Source organism: Strongylocentrotus purpuratus, unplaced genomic scaffold (genome assembly GCF_000002235.5).
Source record: "Strongylocentrotus purpuratus isolate Spur 01 unplaced genomic scaffold, Spur_5.0 spur5_contig_824, whole genome shotgun sequence".
Taxonomy (NCBI): domain Eukaryota; kingdom Metazoa; phylum Echinodermata; class Echinoidea; order Camarodonta; family Strongylocentrotidae; genus Strongylocentrotus; species Strongylocentrotus purpuratus.
This window is the reverse complement of record NW_022145529.1, coordinates 351,630-373,218: the sequence shown is the minus strand read 5'-3', so window position 1 is coordinate 373,218 and position 21,589 is coordinate 351,630. Positions and strand designations below refer to the sequence as shown.

The 21,589-nt window shown below is 40.1% G+C and overlaps 1 protein-coding gene across 1 annotated transcript; it reads right to left on the bottom strand.

Moving 5' to 3' along the window:
- Window positions 1–29: 29 nt before the first annotated feature.
- LOC105443172 (sushi domain-containing protein 2-like) lies at window positions 30–20,566 on the bottom strand (the record flags this gene model as incomplete). Its single annotated transcript, XM_030982363.1, has 13 exons — window positions 20,255–20,566; window positions 19,787–19,885; window positions 18,404–18,566; window positions 17,312–17,560; window positions 9,755–10,061; window positions 7,617–7,892; window positions 6,926–7,058; window positions 5,887–6,025; window positions 4,911–5,045; window positions 4,074–4,247; window positions 3,392–3,649; window positions 1,263–1,520; window positions 30–172 (listed from the first exon to the last, which is right to left on the bottom strand). Coding segments are annotated over exons 1-13 (2,646 nt in total), but the record flags the coding sequence as incomplete, so codon positions are not given.
- Between the last annotated feature and the right edge of the window lie 1,023 nt (window positions 20,567–21,589).

Sequence of the window (21,589 nt, the reverse complement as noted above, 5' to 3'; positions counted from 1 at the left end):
ATGCATGTCGGGATATCGCCAGCACTCCAGGCACCATCTGATTGGCAGGTTAAGTTGACCACGTGACTCAGTTCATAGCCGGCCTCGCACACGAATCTAGCCACGCCCCCTGCCATGTAGGTCGTCGCGATGGCACTTCCGTTAGCAGGGGCGGGAAGAGTTGGGCAACTCACTTAAGATATGATGAGAACAAAATATGAACCATTGAAAGGATAAAAACAAACTTTTAGATGGATGTTCGACTGCACGCAGTAGAAAATGATGCCTCCGCTATAGAGCGATTATACAAACAAAAACAAAGTTTGATTGTAATACATTAACAGGTTTTCAGAATATCGTGATTACACATATAATCATAGAACACAGCAAACAATACAGATAAGGCGAGTTGCACATGAGGAATCAAACCCGTATCAATTGGTTTACCCATCGAGTTTGTATTGAATACTAGTAGATTATTAAAGCCCATTGCACACGATTTTTTTTTGCTGACTGAAGACAACGTTATTGACTTGCGCGGTCTTTGACATGCCTTGTTAGACAGAAATCATAACCAAAATGAATGCGTAATGAATAGTTCAAACAATGCCTTGAATTACTGGTAAATGGCTATTTACTTTGTTGACTAGACTTGGTAATAACGAAAACAGGTAATAACGAAAACGAAATTATGCCTCATGCGCAACACGGACATAGATTTGCACGTCGACAGCATTGACTGCAACGTGTGATGTCATTTTAAGGCACTGCGCTACGTCACGTCGTCTCAGTTGGCGATCGAGAATGCGTCAACCTTGATTTTCCTTAATCTACTATGGTACTAGTATATGCCGCGTGCGCATAAAATATAAAGTTCCCCAAGTAGACAAAGGAACATCCCTTCCCTGCTATTATGTAAACATGTGTAGAACAGGTGTCACATGCATATTCACCTGTTCTACACATTTTTACATAATAGCAATGAAGGGATGTCCTACCACAGCAATTGTTGAGGGTAGAATGAGGAACTGTATATTTTGTCTTTTTTCTTTGTCCGTCATATTCATAGTGTTACTTCCTGCATGCATGTATATCGTCGAGTGCAATTTGAAAGATTTCTAATTGTAGTCAACATGGGCAGTTCAGTACGTTGACACGCATGATCAGTCAGCGTTCGTCGTGTTCTCGACCACTCAATCTAAAAGTTCCTAATGTATTGCATGGATGAATATGACTGGCGCAATGGAATGAGTTTTTGTGAGCAGCAGGTATGAAAAACTTACCGAACGATGCTATGTTGTCGACTGTCTGCTGATATTGCACAAGTGCCTTCACGGAATTCTGGGCAAAACTCTGCGACCCCGTTGTCTGGTAGTCGAAGATACAGAACTGGTTCGTACCGCACACCTCTAATACAAGGCTTTGGTCTACAGAAGGGTTGGCGACAGGCTCAAAGACAGGAGTGTAAGTGCGGTCGGTATGAGATTCGTGGTCATTGCTCGGTTCGTAATAGAACAACGATTCTGCTGCATCGATTTCCCCTGTATTGAAGCAAAGGAGAGTGACCAATAACCCATACATGTATTCCTTTGTAACGCACATGCGTGTTTAAGATCAGAAGCAACGACGCTATGGAGAATATCTCAATAATCCTCTAATAGTTTGGGAGGGGATGGTCTCTTCTATACCCGAGGTTTTTAAAGGAGAAGGCTGAGTTCTTTAAGGTAATGAATAATCTATGAAGTTTTTTTTTAAAAGTTTTTTATGGTAGTTTGTAAGAATATAGTGCACATACTAAAACATGATTTCATGTCAAATGCTCTCATTCGAAATATGACAAGAACTTTCGAGCAATCATTCATGTGATATGTGTGTGTAGTCCTCAAATTCCATTTGTGTGTGCAGTCCATGTGATGTCAGCAAGATTGAGTCGATTTTTTGTAATTTTGATTATTAAAAAACCCTCATAGTAGACGCCAATACCTCTATCAATAGTACTTAATAAACTGTTCCAAATAAAAGACTTTATTCAAAATGTAACCGCACGTCCAGAACTCAACGATATCTTTAAAGGGATAGTTGAGTTCTGTTGCAGAGGGCGCTACACAAAAAAATTGTTTGTAAGATAATGAAAAACTGAGTGTCAAATTTAAAAAAAACATACAATTAATGCCTGGATTACATTTGCCCCGGGCGCCGTACGATAAATTAGTCTACGATTTTTCGTAGACATCGTAGGAGGCTAGGGGCAACGATGTTTGTGTTTAAATTATCTACGAGCATCGTGCCATTTATTGTATTGGCCCTCGCGGGCAGGCCAGGGCAAAGCCGTACAGAGGCTGCTCGGAGATTGTACGGAAATCGTGCAATTTGAATGCAGTAGCCGTGCAGTCTCCGCAGCCTCCGCACGGAAATCGTACGGAGCCCGTGCAGCTTCCGTGCAAAGATGACTGCTCAATATCACGGATACTGTACGGGCAGCGAGCAGCAACCTTGCGATAGCTGTGCAATGGCCGTGCGAATACCCCACGAGTCTACAATCTCTGTACGATTTTTTTTTGCCCCCATGTTCACCGAAAAATCGTACGTTTGCTGCACAATCAGTGCGAGGCCTCCGGGCGATGCCTGTGCGGGGATTGTGCAATGCCACCTACGACATTTATACGGGCTACGGGCTTACGATTTTTCAAATTTGTTTAACTTCTCGCGAAACAAAATCGTAAAGGCTGCGGAGTCCGTGAATCCGTACGAAAATCTCACGGCCGCCTCCTGCCTCCGCACAGAGGCCGCATGGAAAAGGGGATACGGGCAGGATACGGGCTCCGTAGACTAATCGCAGACCAAATGTAATCCAGGCATTAGATGACAAAATCATCTTTGTTTGATCAAAATCGGTTCAGAGACGGCTGAAATAAGCCCAACCAGCCGGCCCGTCATGTATTGTTATTATTAATTAACGGTCACCGTATTTGTTGAAAGTGGAGCTGAATTGGTATGATTGTATTGGCTAAATTTCACACATTTTTGGGTTTAAAATTACCTTCATAGCAATTTTAGGTCCTCAAAGGGCACTATAAATGTCATAGACAAGAATAAGAGCAATAACCATGCACTTTGAAGGCAATTGCGGTCCGAAAACAGAACTCAACTATCCCTTTAAAACCTCACATTTGCTCGCTCTCTATTACAATTCTACCTAGGACGGGAAAAATTAAGTTAAGGTAATGAAGATTATAGACGAATGACTTTCAGACGTCCCAGCTAAACACACGAAGAGTCTTTTTTGTTTAGGTGAATGATAATTAGTGTCAATAATACATGTTCTTCGAAATCAAGCAAATGAAAGATAACTATGAACAATATTAACATACAGTGAGAGAAAAGTTTTAGGGAGGAAAAAATATGATCTTACACAGTAATCCAAATTGGTAGTGCAACTGCTCAGTAGTCAAATCGGGTGAGAGGAAAGATCCTTGAGGAGTTAGGAAATCGTCGCTGGCATTACCATTCCACGTTCCCATCAGGCCTTGCGTTTGACCTCGGAAAGAGTCTGGAGCTACAAGAAGAATGCTCATGGCCCCCTCTGCTGCTTTTAGATTCAGACCTAGCCCTCCGTCGAAAGCTACAATGATTCCACCTGAGGTAATGTTGCGACCGGTTACCGAGACCCCTAGGAAATCAAGTAGATGCAAAAAGATGGGTACTATAAAGAACTCAACAATGCATGGTATCGAATAGCTTATCGTACAACGATTGGTATTAATAGCAAAATACGAGAGGGGTGGGGAAGATTAAAGGATCTGGAACAATATAGTTCTGCTCATTGTGAGATAGCACAGTAGTTTGTGAAAAAACAGTATTCCTAAAGCTTAGACATTCTTGGTTCGAAGGTTCATCATATTTTCCAGTGGTGTGATATTCCTCAATACCAATTTTCTCGAAAAATTGAAGTCTTGCAACTGTTAAAGAAAATTAACTGCTTTCCCAGCTTCCTCTTGATAGGAAGAAGAGGGAACAAATTTGTAGGATACATAACTGAATAAATATAAATCTAACCGCATGACGTAAAAAACCAAAAGGTTAATTTGTTATACCTGAATATGACCATCGAGAAGCCTGGTCGAATTCAATCCGTGTGAAGTGTTGTCCATCTCCGGCTAGTCGGACATAGGCATCAAGAACCCTGCGTTCATTGGTTTGAATATGAATTATATCACTATCACCAAATCGTGCTGCCATGGCAACAAACACCGTTGCATCAGACGTTCCTGCAATGGAAATTACAGTAGGAAATACATTTTGATATGAAAATTTGTTCAACTAATAGGTGAAATATCATATTTTCCTTTAGAATGATGTGAAAGTGTACATACATTACAGAAAGTTGACATGTGACTTCTTTATTCATTATGAACAAGATGAATGATCTGGCGTTAGTTTCATCATTGAGCATAGAATGGTTTCCCCTCTAATATAAAACAGATGATTAACAATATAACCGGTTGGGTTCCTAATCTTGTCCTATATTTAGAACCCTAAAAAGTTGTTTAGAGGAACTTGTGTACAGGGTTCATTTAAGAATCTCTAAATGTTAAAGCATTTAAATCCCAAGGTTTTTACATGCACCTTTCACGTAGGTTTGTTGAAAAAAAACTTTCATGAAGCTCGGGTCATTTTCAAGTACTCTTTTCTTGTTACAAAATTGCCTGTCAATAAATCCGTAAAAGTCTATCAGGAATTAAAATTATATCTGAGTAAACTCGCAAACGAATTTAAAATCGGATTGACATAGACGTGAAAAGTACATTTTAACCCTTTGCTTACGGGAACCGGTTGGTCTCTGTGTTAAAGCCTATAGGACCTATAACATTCAGTAGTCAATGGGTTAACTGGAGACTGAGCTAAAACAATGAATGGAAAATAAATTTTACCAACGAGAGGAGCCGCTCTTGCTTGTAAGATGAAGGTGTCATTCAGCGCGTTCAGCAGAGTAAATTCACCATGACCATTGAAAGTGTACGTGGTCGAGTCAAGAGTTGAAATATGTGGATCACCACTGCCCAATGCTGTGTTGTGACAACGGGAGGGAGGGATAGATGGATGCGTGAGAGAGAGAGAGGGGGTAAAAAAGGAGAAAGTTTAGTACATGATATTGAAGGGGGAAATGGTTTTGGAAGGGTATCAGGGATGATCTTCTAATATATTTTCAGACTCGTAACACAAACCAAAAACATCAATCAATATATCCAGTCTTAAGGATACACATTGGCTACCTATCGAGTCTCGTATCCAATTTAAAGTACTTTTATCAATAATTCCATCAGTTTGCTCCATTCTATCTGTTATTGAATTATTAATACAATATAAACCAGAAATAACGTTGCTTTTCCAGTAAAAAGTCTTTATTTCACAGAGTCCACAAACTATATCAAAATCTTACAGGGAAAGGTCATTTTCAAATGCAGCCACTGTTTTATTGAATAACTTGCCGGAATACTTTAGAGATAAAGAAACGCACGAACTTTTCAGAAGTAATTTGAAAACATGTTTATTTTATTTAGCACTTTGTAAAATCTCACACTAATTATGAAACCAGTGCACCCCTTTTGTATTCTGTTTTGTAAAGCGCACATAAACATGCATTTATATTTATTTCTTACAAAAAGGCTTAATCATCTTTCCTTTGTCGGTATGAAAATATTGTTATTTGAAAATTGTTTGAAGTAGAATAACATCAGCCTTTTTTGCAGGTTTTTTTTTTTTACCGCGTCTGATGTGAACAAGGTTTTATGGTTACACACATACATTTCCGAATATGCTTCCATGACTTCGTCTAACTGTCGAATGATAGAAAAAATCTCATCATGGTTATGGGGAGATCAATAAAATTGATGCAAAAAAGAATACCTGGAGGAGGCGGTAAGTAGTTGTTGCAAGTTTGAGAAGGCCGATGACGACCAAAATTTGTGCACTCATCTGGTCCACCGTAAGTACAGCAGTAGGTCCAGGGCAAGATGTCGACGAGGTAGTGCGACATATATGGTACCTGAAGAGTTAATGGAGTCACGTGATAATATTTATAACCTCCACACAATAACGAATTTTGATTCAAGCTACGCGACCATTGTTCTCTAATTTCCTTTCGCATTGTATTATTTTCCACGGTAGTTGCCGAACTTGTTACATAGGTAATATTTTTTTACATGTATATATTATTTTTACATATGTATGATATATGTTAAGTATGTAATGTTTATGGAGTTGTTAGATGCTATTTAAGTACAGATGTTCATCGTAAGCTCTGGGAAGAAACAATGCATTATCGGCTGGGCTGCTTGCAGCCGGATGTACTCAATGTCACTTTCCATTAATTTCCCCGTTCTAAACTTTTGTCTGATATATTCGCTTTTTCTGTCTTTCCCTTTTCTCTCTCTTCTTCTTTTTTTCTTTCTCTCTCCCTCTGTATTTTTTCTTCCCACTTCACTGACCTGTTAATGTACTGTGCTTTCCTTTTCTGTGTTCACTTGCTTTCTTTATGACGTACTGTTACGTCTTACATTTTTTCCTACGCGCCTTTTTCCTTATTTCTGCCTTATTATCTCTATAATTATGACGTAATTACTCGTGATCTCGCTCTCTCTCTCTCTTTCTTTGCACTCCGGCACATTTCATGGAGATAGGATGCACATGTTTTGACGAATAACGTTTCTTAAAGTCAAATAAAATCATTACTTGAGGGCGGAAATTTCTAAAACAATTTCTTCTTGCACGGATGATCAATATTTGCTATATTTTTGCCTATTATCTCAAACTCCGAGCAGAACTAATACTGGCTATGTGTGTGTGTGTGTGTGTGTATGTTTTTGTGTGTGTATGCGTCGGTGGGCGTGTGTGGTCAAATTGTTCTCTTCCTTCTAATTGTTTGACAAAGAGTCACACCAAATACCTTCTTAGGTTCTCCATATGGGGTAACGCCCCCATGGTGGTAACGATGACTGTAGCCTCCTCCCAGACTATCAAGGACATTGATGATCATTCCTTCATCACCATAGCAACACTCCTGCCCCCCTCCTAGTGTGCTGAAAAAATGCAGAAGTTGACATTTACTTTCCCCCCATGCAGGATATTCATCTTAAAATATATACATATCTTGTTCATTTCTAACACTTTGAAAAGGACAGGTCATACTGTACTGTATAAAAACGAAAATTGTACAAAACTATTTCTGTCGTATGTAACAAGTGAAATCAGTTTAATATCGAATATAGTTGAGGCATCCTTGAGTACTTAAAACTCGAGAAAGGTATTTTAACTCTCCAGCCGGATGTTAAATGGCTCCTCGCTAGTATGCGGACGTCATATGTGATTTGGATTAGCATGTTGGCGTCCTCAAAAAAGACGTTTAGCTGGAATGCAGCCAAGTGGAGTGGAGAGTGTGCACATTCAAATGTACATGTGTGTGTGTAGAATTGTAATTGATTTAAGGTTAATAATACTTTAAGCGCTTCGGTCGGCTAAGTTGTTTCTGGTGAAGTGCTTTTTAAGAGTTGTTAGTGGATTCGTAATGGTTATTATTAATCATGCCACTAGAGTATGGAGAAGCTAGCTCTTTCACATTAATAATTAACATTAAATACCTCGGTGTGTCTGCTCGTACGCAGTGTATCGCCCCAGGTTTATGGATACAGTTGCTAGGCGACGAGATGCCAATATCGCACAGCGGATGCGGACTAAACCTCCCTATGTCGATTTGGGCCTGGTCAAGTGTACATGGGCACGGGTGCGTGACAGACAGAAAGGAAATATCAGACAGAACTTCTTTTCTAATCCAATCATTGCACCAATTTGTGACGTCATCGCCGTTGTGCCACTGTAGAACATGGACCTTGCTCCAGATGGCAGCCCGGTTAGAACTAGAAGAACCCGAGAAAATAACGATTAGGGAACCCAGTAAATACATATTTCTATCCCACTTACCAAGAATCCTGCAACACGATTGGTCTACTCAAGGTCACACAGAAACTGGTGGATTGCTTTATTCTTGGTGTGATATTATTATTTTCTTTCTTGGCGTGATCCCGGTGGGGTCACTCCCCTGCAAAGAGTGACACGTATGACCGTTACCACCAATGCATATAACCCCCTTTTGCGGTCAATTTCAAAGACATTTTGTGAAATTTAACCCCCTTTTTTACGTCAAAACAAGGACAAAATCGTACTTTGGAATACCCCTATTTATAAGATAGTAAGGACACTTTCGCAAATTTACCCCTATTTTACCATATTTCAAGGACAAGACTCGGCTCCGAGAATTTTTCTTCCCGGTTTTCTCTTTTCCCTTCCCGGTTTTCTCTTTTCCCTTTTCCTGACCCCTATTTATCAATTTCGGGGACACCTGTGCACCCCTATTTTCTTTATTTCGAGGAATATTTTGTCCGCGGACATTGCTTGAAATTGACCCCTTTTTCCGCGATTTTGGTAACGGTCATGCGGTCCGGAAGTCACATTGAGTGACCCCACCGGGGGCGTGATAGTATAAATATAATGACTGCTATGAGAGGAATGACTACTATGAGAGGAATAGTTGTTTTATAGGCTCAAGGGGACGTTGCATCCTGCTACCACCCCAAGGCGTAATAGCAAGATGCAACGTCCCCAAGAACCTATAAGAAACTATTTCTCGAATATCAAAGCAGTCATAATATCTATATGGGAAGCAAAGCAAATTATGAACCCCCTTTTCTCGTGCCGGTGGAAACTATCATCGCCTAAGTGATCTCATGTATGTTAGGTATCATATCCCTTATCGTTAAATTGTTGCATTAGGAGTTTACACAACACAAACAAGAATAGTGTTACTAAGAAAAACGTTTTCCGCCCAATAGTTCATTTTGTATTGCTGACGTCACGAATAGTTCAGCTTTTCCATAGGGAAAAAGTGAACTATTCGTTTTCCCGCCCCCCTCCCCATCTGGCAAATGTTGTAATTTACGCTGTGCCGTAACTGCACGACACTACTACACCCTTCAATGTTTCATTTGAGCAGTGCAATTATTATTATTTTTTAATGTGATGTGAATGTGAGTACATTACATGTTTCACAGAAGGGTCCCATGAATGACACAGATAGAAGGAATATCAAACAAATATACAATGACTCATTCTCGGAACAAGCTAAAACTATTCGTACTCAGGAACATCAATAGTATTATTTCCCCTCGGCCTAGATCCTCGAGTGTCATTGTATATTTGTATACTATACATTCTTCCCTCGCCTTTAGCTCTAAAAAATTGCTGCCCCGAGATCACATCTCGGTCAATAGTTCACCAGGCTCCAAATAATCAATGCACGTTATATAAATTACCAAGAAATGATAGATAAACTTATCAATAAATCAATTCAATCAATTCAAGGTTTATTAAAAAAACATGTGTCGCAGCCCTATGGCTGAATCGGTCATGTTTACAATTAAAACACTCATTGCATATTTCAAACATAAAATACAGTTACAATTGATTTTTCGACATTGAAGTATATGTAGTTAATATGATAAGATTGCTTGGGCAGCAAACTTTAGAAAACAGAATATAACATGAAGACAGGAAAACGGAGAGGATAAACATTAAGAAAAGAAGTAAAAGATCAAGTTGTAGAAAATGCATGTACATTAAAAAAATATAAATTGCATATATGTCTTTTTAAAGAGTCGTTAAGATAATATACGAATACTACTACATTTTGAGGAAAATATATCAATTTTGATTTAATTCTTACTTTCCCCCTTGACCTTCAGATTCCATGACCCCAATAACACCGACGTCGACATGTATTTCAGGGTCCAGTAGCCCTGAAACGGTGTGGTAACCGACATGATAGTCAACGCCCTCTGCGACTATGACCAAAGGTCCCCTAAACTCCACGAAATTGTCCTCTGACTCCTCTCGGTAGCCGTAGACAACGATGTCAACCTCATCCACGCCTTCAAGGTTATCTGTGTTCCACGTGATCTCGAAGTCCGACTCTCTTTGGTTGCTTTCCGTTACCGAGGAAAAAACATTGTCAGGAACGTCCTCGACACTGACTGTAGGGAAAAAAAGTTCACTGTCTAGATAATATGGGCACCACTTCACGAAATCGTCATAAATACAAGTTCGTCGACATCCCATTGAAACGTCTAAATTACAATCAACTCTCGTTTCAATGGAATATTGACGAACTTGTACACAATTTCGTGAATGATGCCCAGGTACATAATCATGATAACGCGGCAATATATTTAATCTTTCAGACTTGTGCTCAAGTCACTGTCTAGTACCAACCTCCTTTCAAAGCACTGTGATGGGTGTATCTACCGAATCTAGATACATTGTACGGACCGTCCTCAGGACGAGTCAGACTAGTATTTGGAGTTGAAGAACGAAGCTCAATAATGAAGATCAGCCCTTGAAATCTAACCACTTTGTGTTGTGTAATCTGTTGTTGTGGAACAAAGGACCCAGGGACAACGGGTAGAGGAAACCTCACGTAACAAATGGGGGCTCGGCCAGGTATATAAAGTGGAAAGTATGATTTTCAGGTGATTTTTGTGATCATATTAGCGCTGGCATGTTGCATTACATTGCGTGCGACGAGTTACATACACGTTCCTTATGAGCGGACTGTTCGGTGTGTACTGTGTGTGTGTTGTCGATGTCGGTTCGTTAAGATGATATCGTCGGGCACCGCTGGGGTAGCCGTTTCAGGTTCGAGCATTCGTGGTGTGTGTGGTGAGAAAAACATTGTTGTCTTCTCATGTTTCTGCATGGATTTGCAGGGTTTGACTGAGGGTTATAACAGTCAGGTTGTCTAGATTTCTCGGATATTGTAGAATCTAGGTGTTGTAAGGTTGGCTGGGGATTATAACAGCCAGGCTCTAGTTCTTTCTAGGATATTTAGGAGGCTAGGTTTTTTGCATGATGGCTAGCGAGTTCTCTTTGGGGGAGTTTGTTAGGGATCCGTCTGCGGAGCGATTAAGCTCGTTGACTAAAGTTGAATTGTTAGATGTAGCAACTCATTACGAGGTTGTGGGCATCAAGCGGTACATGCTAAAGTCGGACATTTTGAACAAAATTGTCGAATTTCTGGTTTCTGAAGAGGTTTTGTCTTCAGAGGCGGCGGACGGTATCAGTGTGACTCCTCCAGGGTCTAGGTCTCGGCCTCCTGAATTAAATTCTCAGGCTAGGTCTTCAGTTTCGGATGAAGTGAGGATAAAGGAGCTAGAATTAGAGAGGGCGAGAGTAGAGTTGGAGAGGGAGAAACTTGTTGCCGTAAACAGAAAAGAGAGCAGAAATGCTGATAGGCATTTTGACGTAGCAAAGCATGTCAGAATGGTCCCTCCATTCGAAGAGGAAGGGGTGGAAAAGTATTTTCCACACTTTGAGAAATTAGCTCAAAGCATGGGGTGGCCTAGGGAAATGTGGGCTCACCTGATTCAGAGTAAGTTTAGCGGTAAGGCTAGGGATGCCTACTTAGCAATGTCGATGGCCGACGTGTCGGATTACGATAAAGTAAAATCGAGCGTGCTAAAAGCTTACGAACTTGTACCCGAAGCGTACAGGCAGCGATTTCGCAAAGCGCGAAAGGAAGAATCGCAAACTCACATGGAGTTTTCAAAACAAAAAGAGCAATTGTTTGAAAGATGGAGCTCGTCTCTCCATGTTGATCATGATTATGATAAACTGCGTGAAATTCTTCTGCTTGAGGAATTCAAGCGCAGCGTGCGACTGGATGTTCGTATACATCTCGAGGAGCAGCGCGTCGATTCGCTGGATGAAGCAGCAAGAATCGCGGATGATTACGTGCTCACGCACAAAATCTCTAACAAACTGAGCGTAGAACCTAAGAAAAATGGAAACTGGGGCAAAAGCCAAAAAACTAGTTCATCACAAGAAAAGGATGAAATAAAACCGCAGTCCCAGCAAGGACAGGTAACAGAGAAAAGAATGTGCTATGCTTGCAAACAGTATGGGCACATAAAGTCAAAGTGTCCTTCACTTCAGGCTAAGAAACAGGAATCTATTGCACATCCTAATGCATTCGTACAAACTACATCAAACTCACAAAGTGGAATTATTCCAGCGAACATGGAAAAAATTCAGAAAGAGTATGAACCGTTTGTGTCTGTAGGATATGTATCTGTAGCAGAGAGTGATGTAGCAAGAAAAGTGAAAGTCTTGCGGGATACTGGTGCTTCTCAGTCCTTGATTTTGGAAAGTGCGTTGCCCTTTTGTGATAGTTCTTCTGTTGGTGCTAGTGTTTTGCTCAAAGGCATTGGAGACGGCTTTGTGGAAGCACCCCTTCATGTGGTAGACCTGAAGTCAGACCTTGTTTCTGGTATGGTGAAGATGGCAGTTAGACCATCACTTCCTGTGGAAGAGGTATCTATCATATTAGGTAATGATCTCGCTGGTGACAGAGTCGTATCATGTCCAGTAGTAAGTTCTAGTCCTTGTGAAAGTTCTGAGACAGATGAGTTGGTTGCAGAATTTCCTGTAGCGTTCCCAGCATGTGCTGTAACTCGTTCAAAGGCTAAGAAAGTTGAGTCAGAGAAGAAGTCTAATGAAATAGATGTTGACTTAGGAGATTCTTTCTTTTGTCGTTTGGTTGAGGATGAGTCTGATTCCAATGTGAATGAGAGTGCGAGAAAGGTTCATAGCGTAGGAAATAGTGAAAAATCTGAACCACTATCTTTGAAAAAGAGTAAGTTGCTAAAGGAGCAACAGACAGATCCTCAGTTGATTTCTTTGAATGAGAGAGCTGTTTCTGAGGAGGAGGCATTGACTGTGCCTGTTTGTTATTACAAGAAAGCAGGTGTGCTAATGAGAAAGTGGAGGCCAGCAGATGTCCCTGCAGATGAGGTGTGGAAAGAAGTCCACCAAATTGTAGTCCCTTCTACATACAGGCAGGACATAATTAGCCTTGCTCATGAAGCTCCACTTGCAGGTCATTTAGGGGTTCACAAAACCCAGGAGAAAATTCTTTCTCATTTCTTTTGGCCAGGTGTGCAAAAAGATGTTGCAAATTTTTGCAGAAGTTGCCACGCATGTCAAGTTGTAGGTAAACCGAATCAGAAAATACCGGCAGCACCATTGAAGCCAATACCGGCGTTCGATGAGCCATTTTCTAGGATCATAGTAGATTGTGTAGGTCCTCTGCCAAAGACAAAGGCAGGTAATGAATACTTATTGACGATAATGTGCGCTGCGACGAGATATACCGAAGCGATACCACTGCGGCGCATTACAGCGAATAATGTGACAAAGGCGTTAGTGAAATTTTTCACTACTGTAGGGCTACCAAAAACTGTACAATCTGATCAAGGGTCAAATTTCATGTCTAGGGTGTTCAATCAGGTGTTGAAGGAACTGGGCGTAAAACATGTAGTTTCGAGTGCATACCACCCAGAGTCCCAGGGAGCACTGGAGAGATTCCACCAGACTTTGAAGAATATGTTGAAAACTTATTGTATGGAGTCAGAGAAACAATGGGATGAGGGAGTTCCCTTGTTATTGTTTGCTGTGCGGGATGCTGTACAAGAGTCGCTTGGTTTCAGTTCGTTTGAGTTGGTATACGGTCACTCAGTACGTGGACCATTGAAGTTGCTGAAAGAGAGACTGTTGTGTGATGATGCACAAACAAATGTGTTGGAGTATGTGAGTACTTTCCGTGAGAGAATGCATAAGGCGTGGGAGGTTGCCAGACAGAATTTGTCAGATTCTCAGGAGAAGATGAAGTCATGGTATGACAGGAAATCAAAAGAGAGGAATTTCGAGGTAGGACATGAAGTCTTGGTCTTACTGCCGATAGTTGGTCATTCTCTGCAGGCTAGATTTTCTGGGCCGTACACTATTGCTAAGAAAGTTGGTGATGTCGACTACGTTGTCAATACTCACGATAGGCAGAAGAAGAGACGTGTGTGTCATGTGAATATGCTTAAGCCATATATCCGAAGAGATGACGAGAGTAAAGCACAACCAGTGTTGAGTGCTGTTGAATGTGACTCAAAGTGTGAAGTTGAGAAAGAAGTGTGCAAGATTGAGAGAGAGAACCCATGTGTGAAATTAAAAAATTCAGAGGTTCTAGCACACATCGATAACAAACTAACACACTTATCTGTGAAGGAGAGGAGTGATGTGAAAGAGCTGTTGAGTGAATATCCACAGTTATTTGCTGATGTTCCCTCTCGAACTGATGTTGTTGAGCATGATGTTGATGTGGGAGATACAACCCCAATCAAACAGGCACCATATCGTGCAAACCCGACAAAACTGAAAAATCTTGAAAAGGAAATCGAATACATGCTACAGAACGGCATTGTCGAGCCAAGTAGTAGTGCATGGTCTTCTCCTTGCATCCTCGTTCCGAAACCGGATAAATCTAATCGTTTCTGTACGGATTACAGAAAAGTAAACGCTTGCACTAAGACAGATTCTTTTCCGATTCCGCGAATAGATGATTGCATAGACCGTATAGGCAAAGCAAAGTATGTGAGCAAATTTGATCTCTTAAAGGGATACTGGCAAATCCCTTTGACAAAAAGAGCACAAGAGATCTCTGCGTTTTCTACTCCGCAAGGCCTTTTCCAATACACAGTGATGCCTTTTGGCATGAAAAATGCGCCTGCGACATTCCAAAGACTTGTGAATAATCTTGTAGCGAATATGGCAGGTTGCGAAGCATACATAGATGACATAATCGTGTATAGTGAGGAGTGGGATGAGCACGTACAGAGAATCAGAGAGTTGTTTGAAAGGTTGTCCATTGCTAAAATGACAGTCAACTTGGCAAAGAGCGAGTTTGCAGGGGCAACTGTCCTTTTCCTTGGGCATGTTGTTGGTTCGGGTCAAGTACGGCCAATCTCGGCGAAGGTCGATTCCATCCTGGCTTTCCCGATTCCAACCAACCGGAAGGAATTGATGCGATTCCTGGGCATGGCAGGCTATTATAGAAGATTCTGCCATAACTTCTCCGATGTTGTAACTCCCCTAACCAAACTGCTGCGCAAGCAGGTGGCGTTTGTCTGGTCTGACGACTGCGAGAGTGCTTTCAACCAGGCGAAAGCCCTCCTATCTACCAATCCGGTACTGATGGCTCCGGATTTCAACCAGCCGTTCAGCATGATGGTGGACGCGAGTGATGTGGGTGCTGGTGCAGTTCTTACTCAAGCAGACGCTGAAGGTATCGACAGACCCATATCATTCTTCTCAAAGAAATTCAGTGCAAGTCAGAAGAACTATTCTACTGTCGAAAAAGAAACATTGGCTATGATACTTGCACTTGAACATTTTGACGTGTATGTCAGTGGATCTCAACATCCAGTCAGGGTACTAACTGATCATAACCCCCTGACATTCCTCAACAGAATGAAAAACAAGAACCAAAGACTGACGCGATGGAGTTTGCTGCTCCAAGAATACAACTTGGACATTCTACATGTGCCAGGAAAGGACAATGTTATTGCGGACGCTTTATCTCGTGTGTGATATTTGGACAGAAGTGAGCAACTAATTGATATATTCACATGGAAAAGTAAACAACCCTTGTGTGAACCATATTTCTTGGACAGTTGAACACTTACAGTAAAGCATCATTCTTGAACAGTTGAACATTGGTGAATTCATTGGAATTCTATGTGAGAAAGGAAACCAGAACTTTTAACTTTGATGGTTTCTTTAATAATCACAAAGCATTGTGAACATAGACTGATTGGACTCATTGAAACTGTTTATTGGACTCACAGAAAAATGTATTTTTCTTATGTTTGCTTTCCAGATGTCTGTAAACCAGTGTATATATGTATGTGATATGCTTATCGTATTTGTTGACGAATTTGAACATGCATGATAATATTATTGTGTTAAAACCCTTTTGGTACAAACACAAGGAACTAGAAAGCCTAGTGAGTCATCATTTTGTCTGTGCATGTTTATATATGAAAATAGAAACAGTAAATTGATTTATATGTTTTATCCAAGGCAGGATAAATATATTAAAAGAAGGAACTTTGGAACAAAAAGTATTTTGGTGTCTTACCATATTTTTGGTTATGGATATAAAGTAATCAAAGTTATTCTTGAAAATATTCAATACTCAACCAACACAGATGATATGGTTTTACACTACAATGCAAAACTTCAGATTAATAGTAACATGTTTTTACAACTGACGTGAAGGCTATATTATATTATCTTTCAGACAGGTTTAATGTTGCTGGAGTTTGTTTAGTATTATTTTTATGCAAAGAAATATGTTTAGATTCAAACTTGCGAAGAAGCATGAAGACATATTAATATTGATAGGTCATTTAAGGTGAACTTCTCTGCGATTTGAATTGTATTTTGTTTTATGTTAAGTACAAATGACTTCTGATATATGCAAAAGTCAGCGATGAAGATGATAGAGCAGGATGATAAAAGAATGGTTAATGTTTTTATTTATAGCTGTTCATACTCAATTTTATTGTATGAACAGAAACCACTAGACAACGCTGTGATACCATTTGCATGCTGGTACTGTATAGTTTTACAAGCTGACTTGTTTATCAGATTTCTAAATCTACAAAGACCTCATACTTATAAATACTTTCAGGTTTTTGTATTCTTACAGCAGTTGCTGAAACAACATTGAAAAAGAAATGTTTTTATAGCACTTCTCCTACTGGTATAAGTGCTAATTTATGAGGGGGAGTGTGATGGGTGTATCTACCGAATCTAGATACATTGTACGGACCGTCCTCAGGACGAGTCAGACTAGTATTCGGAGTTGAAGAACGAAGCTCAATAATGAAGATCAGCCCTTGAAATCTAACCACTTTGTGTTGTGTAATCTGTTGTTGTGGAACAAAGGACCCAGGGACAACGGGTAGAGGAAACCTCACGTAACAGCACTGTACAGACCTCAACTTATAAGTTTATGTTTTAGCCCTTCAGTATAATGTCTACGTGCTTTAATAGAATCTAGTAATTTCGATATGCTCTGTCTAGTGTGCTTGTATACGTACATGAATATTAATGCATTTGTCAAGAAAGATGATGCAGACAAATGAAGAAGCAAGTAAAATTGATAACCATTAACGGGTGTTTATTGGTTGGAATTTAAGATTTAGAACATTAACGTACCATTTATTTCTTCATGAACTATAATTTTTAAGAACTTTTGTCAACATTTTTGAAATGCATTGCTTTCGATTCGATTTCGCTTTCGATTTTGATGTGATGACAGCATAGGTGGACATGGTTTAAAGCTTCTTTTTTTTTTTTTTTTTTACCAAAGACGATGTTCATATTAACTTACTAATTGTGAACAATCCTGTGAAATCGAACGTGACTCCATCGTCTAGAGACACGCGCAAGGGAATCTGTCCAACCTTGTAGAATTTCGGCGAAATGCAGAGGGCGATCTCGTCTTCCAGAAGTCTTCCAGAAGTTTCGATTCCGTCGAACTCACAGACAATCAGGCTGTTAGCGTTGAAGCACGGTCCGCTGATGAGAACCTGAGTTCCGCCAAGCATTGAACCAACCAATGGGAACAAGGAAATGTCACCTGTCAGGGGGAAAACAAGCATATGGTTAACGAAATGGTACGAACGAGGGCGTGGCATACTCATATTACGCTCCTCGGTGAACTTACGTTCACGCGGATATACATATTATATATATGTATATTTATAGAGAGAGAGAGAAAGAGAAGGACACGCACGCGCGCTCACCCACTGCCGCACTAAACACACTCACTTGCCTACGCACCTCCAAACAATACCTTGTCATTTGACCAGGTTTTGAATTATAAATCAAGAGATGACTACAAACATAATCATTTTAGATATCTTCTAATTGACCGAATCAGAGTAGTTCATTTTCACCAACTCTATAATACGTTATAACATCCTGATAATTATTTTTTTAAGGAAACAAACGTAGAAGTATATCAAAATGAATATATCAAAGGGAATGTGGCATGCTGATATAACAAAGAAGCAAAGGAACCAAATCTAACTTTATTAATGTTTAGTGAAAAGCTGTCCGATAGCAAGAACACAAAATAATTACATGGAATGGTTGGATCTGGGATAAACTGAGGTGGAAGTGATAACGAGGAATGGATTGAGATGGATAGAGGAAAAGAGGAAAGAGAACGATGAACGTGTGAAAAGAGCGTGGGATCTGGAAGAGGATGGCACAAGGGGCAAAGGAAGACGGACAATTTCTTGGAAAGTAAGGTTAGTTAAAATGGGGAAGGTGTTCCAGACAAGAAGAAGAGGAGAGAAGGAGTGTCATCATGACCTGAAAGTTAGTAACCCCTTGAAAAGTAAAAGGAAGGTTATGATAATGATGATGATGATGATTACGTCAGCAATTGGAGGAATGGTTTTGGTTATTTACACACCGGAGGTTGTACATTCTAGTCCTTCGATGTTGGAGTTGTCTGTTCTGAACACCCATCTTCCAGGTACACCGATGTTCGATGTCGTTTCGATATCGACGACGGCCGCTGTCCGAGATCCAGGGACACTGTAAAAGGTCACTCCGTCACCAGCGTTGAATCCAACCTATGAGTCAATTTGAAGCAATACTTCCGAACAAATGTAACTTGATACGGGTTCGATTCATGTTTTATTTCGTTTCATTTCATGTCATATTGCCCCCCCCCCCAACCAAAATAAAGAAAAGAAAAAAGAAAGAGTGAAAATCTTCATTCATTTGACCTATATCTATTTGATGATAAACTGAATTGACATACTTCTGACTCTAAGCAACAGCAAAGGTTTTTTCTTTCTTTTTAGTTGGAAATACACCAAACAGATCCAGCATTTTTTTAAATAGTACTGATCGAGATCTACACTAGCTTTGATTTTCCTCCTTCTCTTTTATGTTTAAGGTAACGATTATAACATATATGTCTATTTCCTTTTATCGATACTGTACATGCAGCATAGCATTTGAACGGGTATTATGTTCCAGCAGTGCATCATTATACTTGTACCCGAGCATCACCCCCTTTAATCTATGTGACGGCACAGTTCACTTCAACCTCTTGCCTTCCTGACTAAACTAAAGCCAAAGTTGTGAAAAGGATCAAAATTAAGATCCTAGTACCAGAGTCACATCCGACGTGACCGACATCAAACTGATCAAAAATTACAATACACCAAATGCTGAGAATTACTCGGTCTGGACTCAACTTGGAGTCGGTTTGGCGGTGTGACTGATGTATTATTTCATATGAATGGGAGGGGCTACTGTACTACATGAGCTCGCTGCCATATACACAATAATGTCCCTAGTTTATAAGAAGGAGGCAGGCGCGTACGCTGGGAGGGGGGGGGGGGGGGTTGGGGTTAAACCCCCTTGTATGTTTTGTATATGTATGTTTTGTGTATGTTTTTAGGGCAACCATCCCCCACCCCCCTTTAAGTTTTTTTTGTTGTTCTAATTAATACAAAAAAATAATAATACAAAAAAAAATATACCAATGGCTGACATAAAAAAGGTGACCTTACCCCCCCCCCCCAACGGAACACAATGTCAATTTTTCAAATTTCGAGTTCAAAAAAATGTTTCATCTTTGCCCCCCCCCCCCCCTTATTAAGTGACTGGCTGAGTTGTGGCGATTTTTTGGGGACCCCGAAAAAAAAGTGTTCTCTTACCCCACCCCCCCCCCCCCCTGCTTATTCAGCGGCTGGCTGAAATTTTGGGCCCGATTTTAAAACCTCCCCTTGAAATAATCCTGCGTACGCCACTGGAAGGAGGTATAAACCAAATGATTTACCTGAGCTCCGGTTCCTGTTGTCCAGTTGATATCACCGTAATTAAAGATGGCGAAGGAGTATCGGCCATTTGTCACCATAACAGCTTGAAAGGAATTCCTCTGAAGTAAAATATCAAAATTATCAAAATCTATATCTTGATATGAATGATATTTTATGAAACAAATCGGATAACACGGCAGGATGGTGAAATGACTATCAATCTTTAGTAATTTTAGTGAAAGATAAAGACGTGTTTTACACATTGTCACATGTAAGATCAGCTCGATTTCCGGAGGTTTGTACTTGGGTCTAAAATCTGCTGTAATTCTTTTATCGTGTTTGCAAATTGGCCGACAGGACTTTCAACAGGGCGAATGTCATAACAAATGCCGATTACTTTTTTTTCCCGAAATTTATAATACAGTGGCGACAGATGATCAATATGGATAGGGTCAGCGGCGAACAATCGATCAAGCCAGTGTACTTACGATGGAGGTATCAGAAGCACCGTAGAAAGATACACTGTCCCAGGTCGCGATGTACATCCATGATGACACAAAATCTCTCATGTCAACAAATGATGCTCTTATAATTCCATCGGCTGCGAGGAATATGCCGTCGTTTTGGGCGTATCGTAAGACCTGTCGATAGGATAGAGTCCCACCATTTCGCGTGTCGATATCAGCCCAGAATGGAGTCAAAAGTCGTCGGCCATCATCGAGTGGAAACGGATCGGGGGTAAATTGCGAAACACTCACCAAGAACGAGATGACACCGTTATTGTTGACCTGCATTAACATTTATATGAAAGTGATTGGTAGTAAAGTTTAGTGACAAGGCTGGAATATCATAGAAAGAATGAGAAGGAAAGCACGGAAATGAAAACAAAGAAATAGGGAGACAGATAGAGAAGGCAGTAGTAAGTATTAATTTGGACAAATCATGTGGAAAGTTGAAAAAGACGAACGGTGACGTTATAATCGAAAAGAAAACAGATAAATAAGTTCATATGGTTATACACACACGCACCCGCACGCGAACATACGTAAAGAGAGAGAAAGAGAGAGAGAGATGGGGACGATAGAGAGAACGAGATATATATATATATATATATAAAGAGAGAGAGAGAGAGAGAGAGAGAGAGAGAGAGAGAGAGAGATAGGGGGCGAAAGTAGGAGTTGTTGATGATGCCTTAGTCATTTGACTGCCCTAGGCAGTTACAAGTTACAAACGCAGCAAGTCTCCGATGTAAAATACGCTAGGATTATTAAAAACTTGTATTTCTTTTTGAAAATTTAAAATAAGTTTAAAGTGACTTGGTAACATTGTTTAAGGTTGATTACAAAATTGTGTAATTGTATGAAATGTTATTTATTATCTTCCTTCTACTGTACTAACCCTCTAACATGCAAAATATCCTGAACATTTTTTGCAAACCACAAAGATATTAATGGTTTTCTAGGAAGGCATCACTTTGCAACACTCTCTAACAGTAAATTCTCCCAACCATTTCTGAATTCTCCCAACCGTTTTTCAATGAAAATAAGACAAAAGACAGGCTTTTAACAATCGTTCAACACTAAAATGTCTGGAATGGTATATAGAGCCCATGCATTGCTTTGTGATGATTTACATTCACCTAAAATGTTATTAAATTGTATTAATAGTTGGTCAAATTAAGATCCAATCATTTTTTCCCAATTTCTATCGTTAATAATGGTCTGTTTTCATTCAAACGTTCAGATCATCTCTAATTCTAAGATTTTAATTCTTAAAGTCACTACCTTAGCACCATTTTCTCTCATTACAATGTTACCATCCCC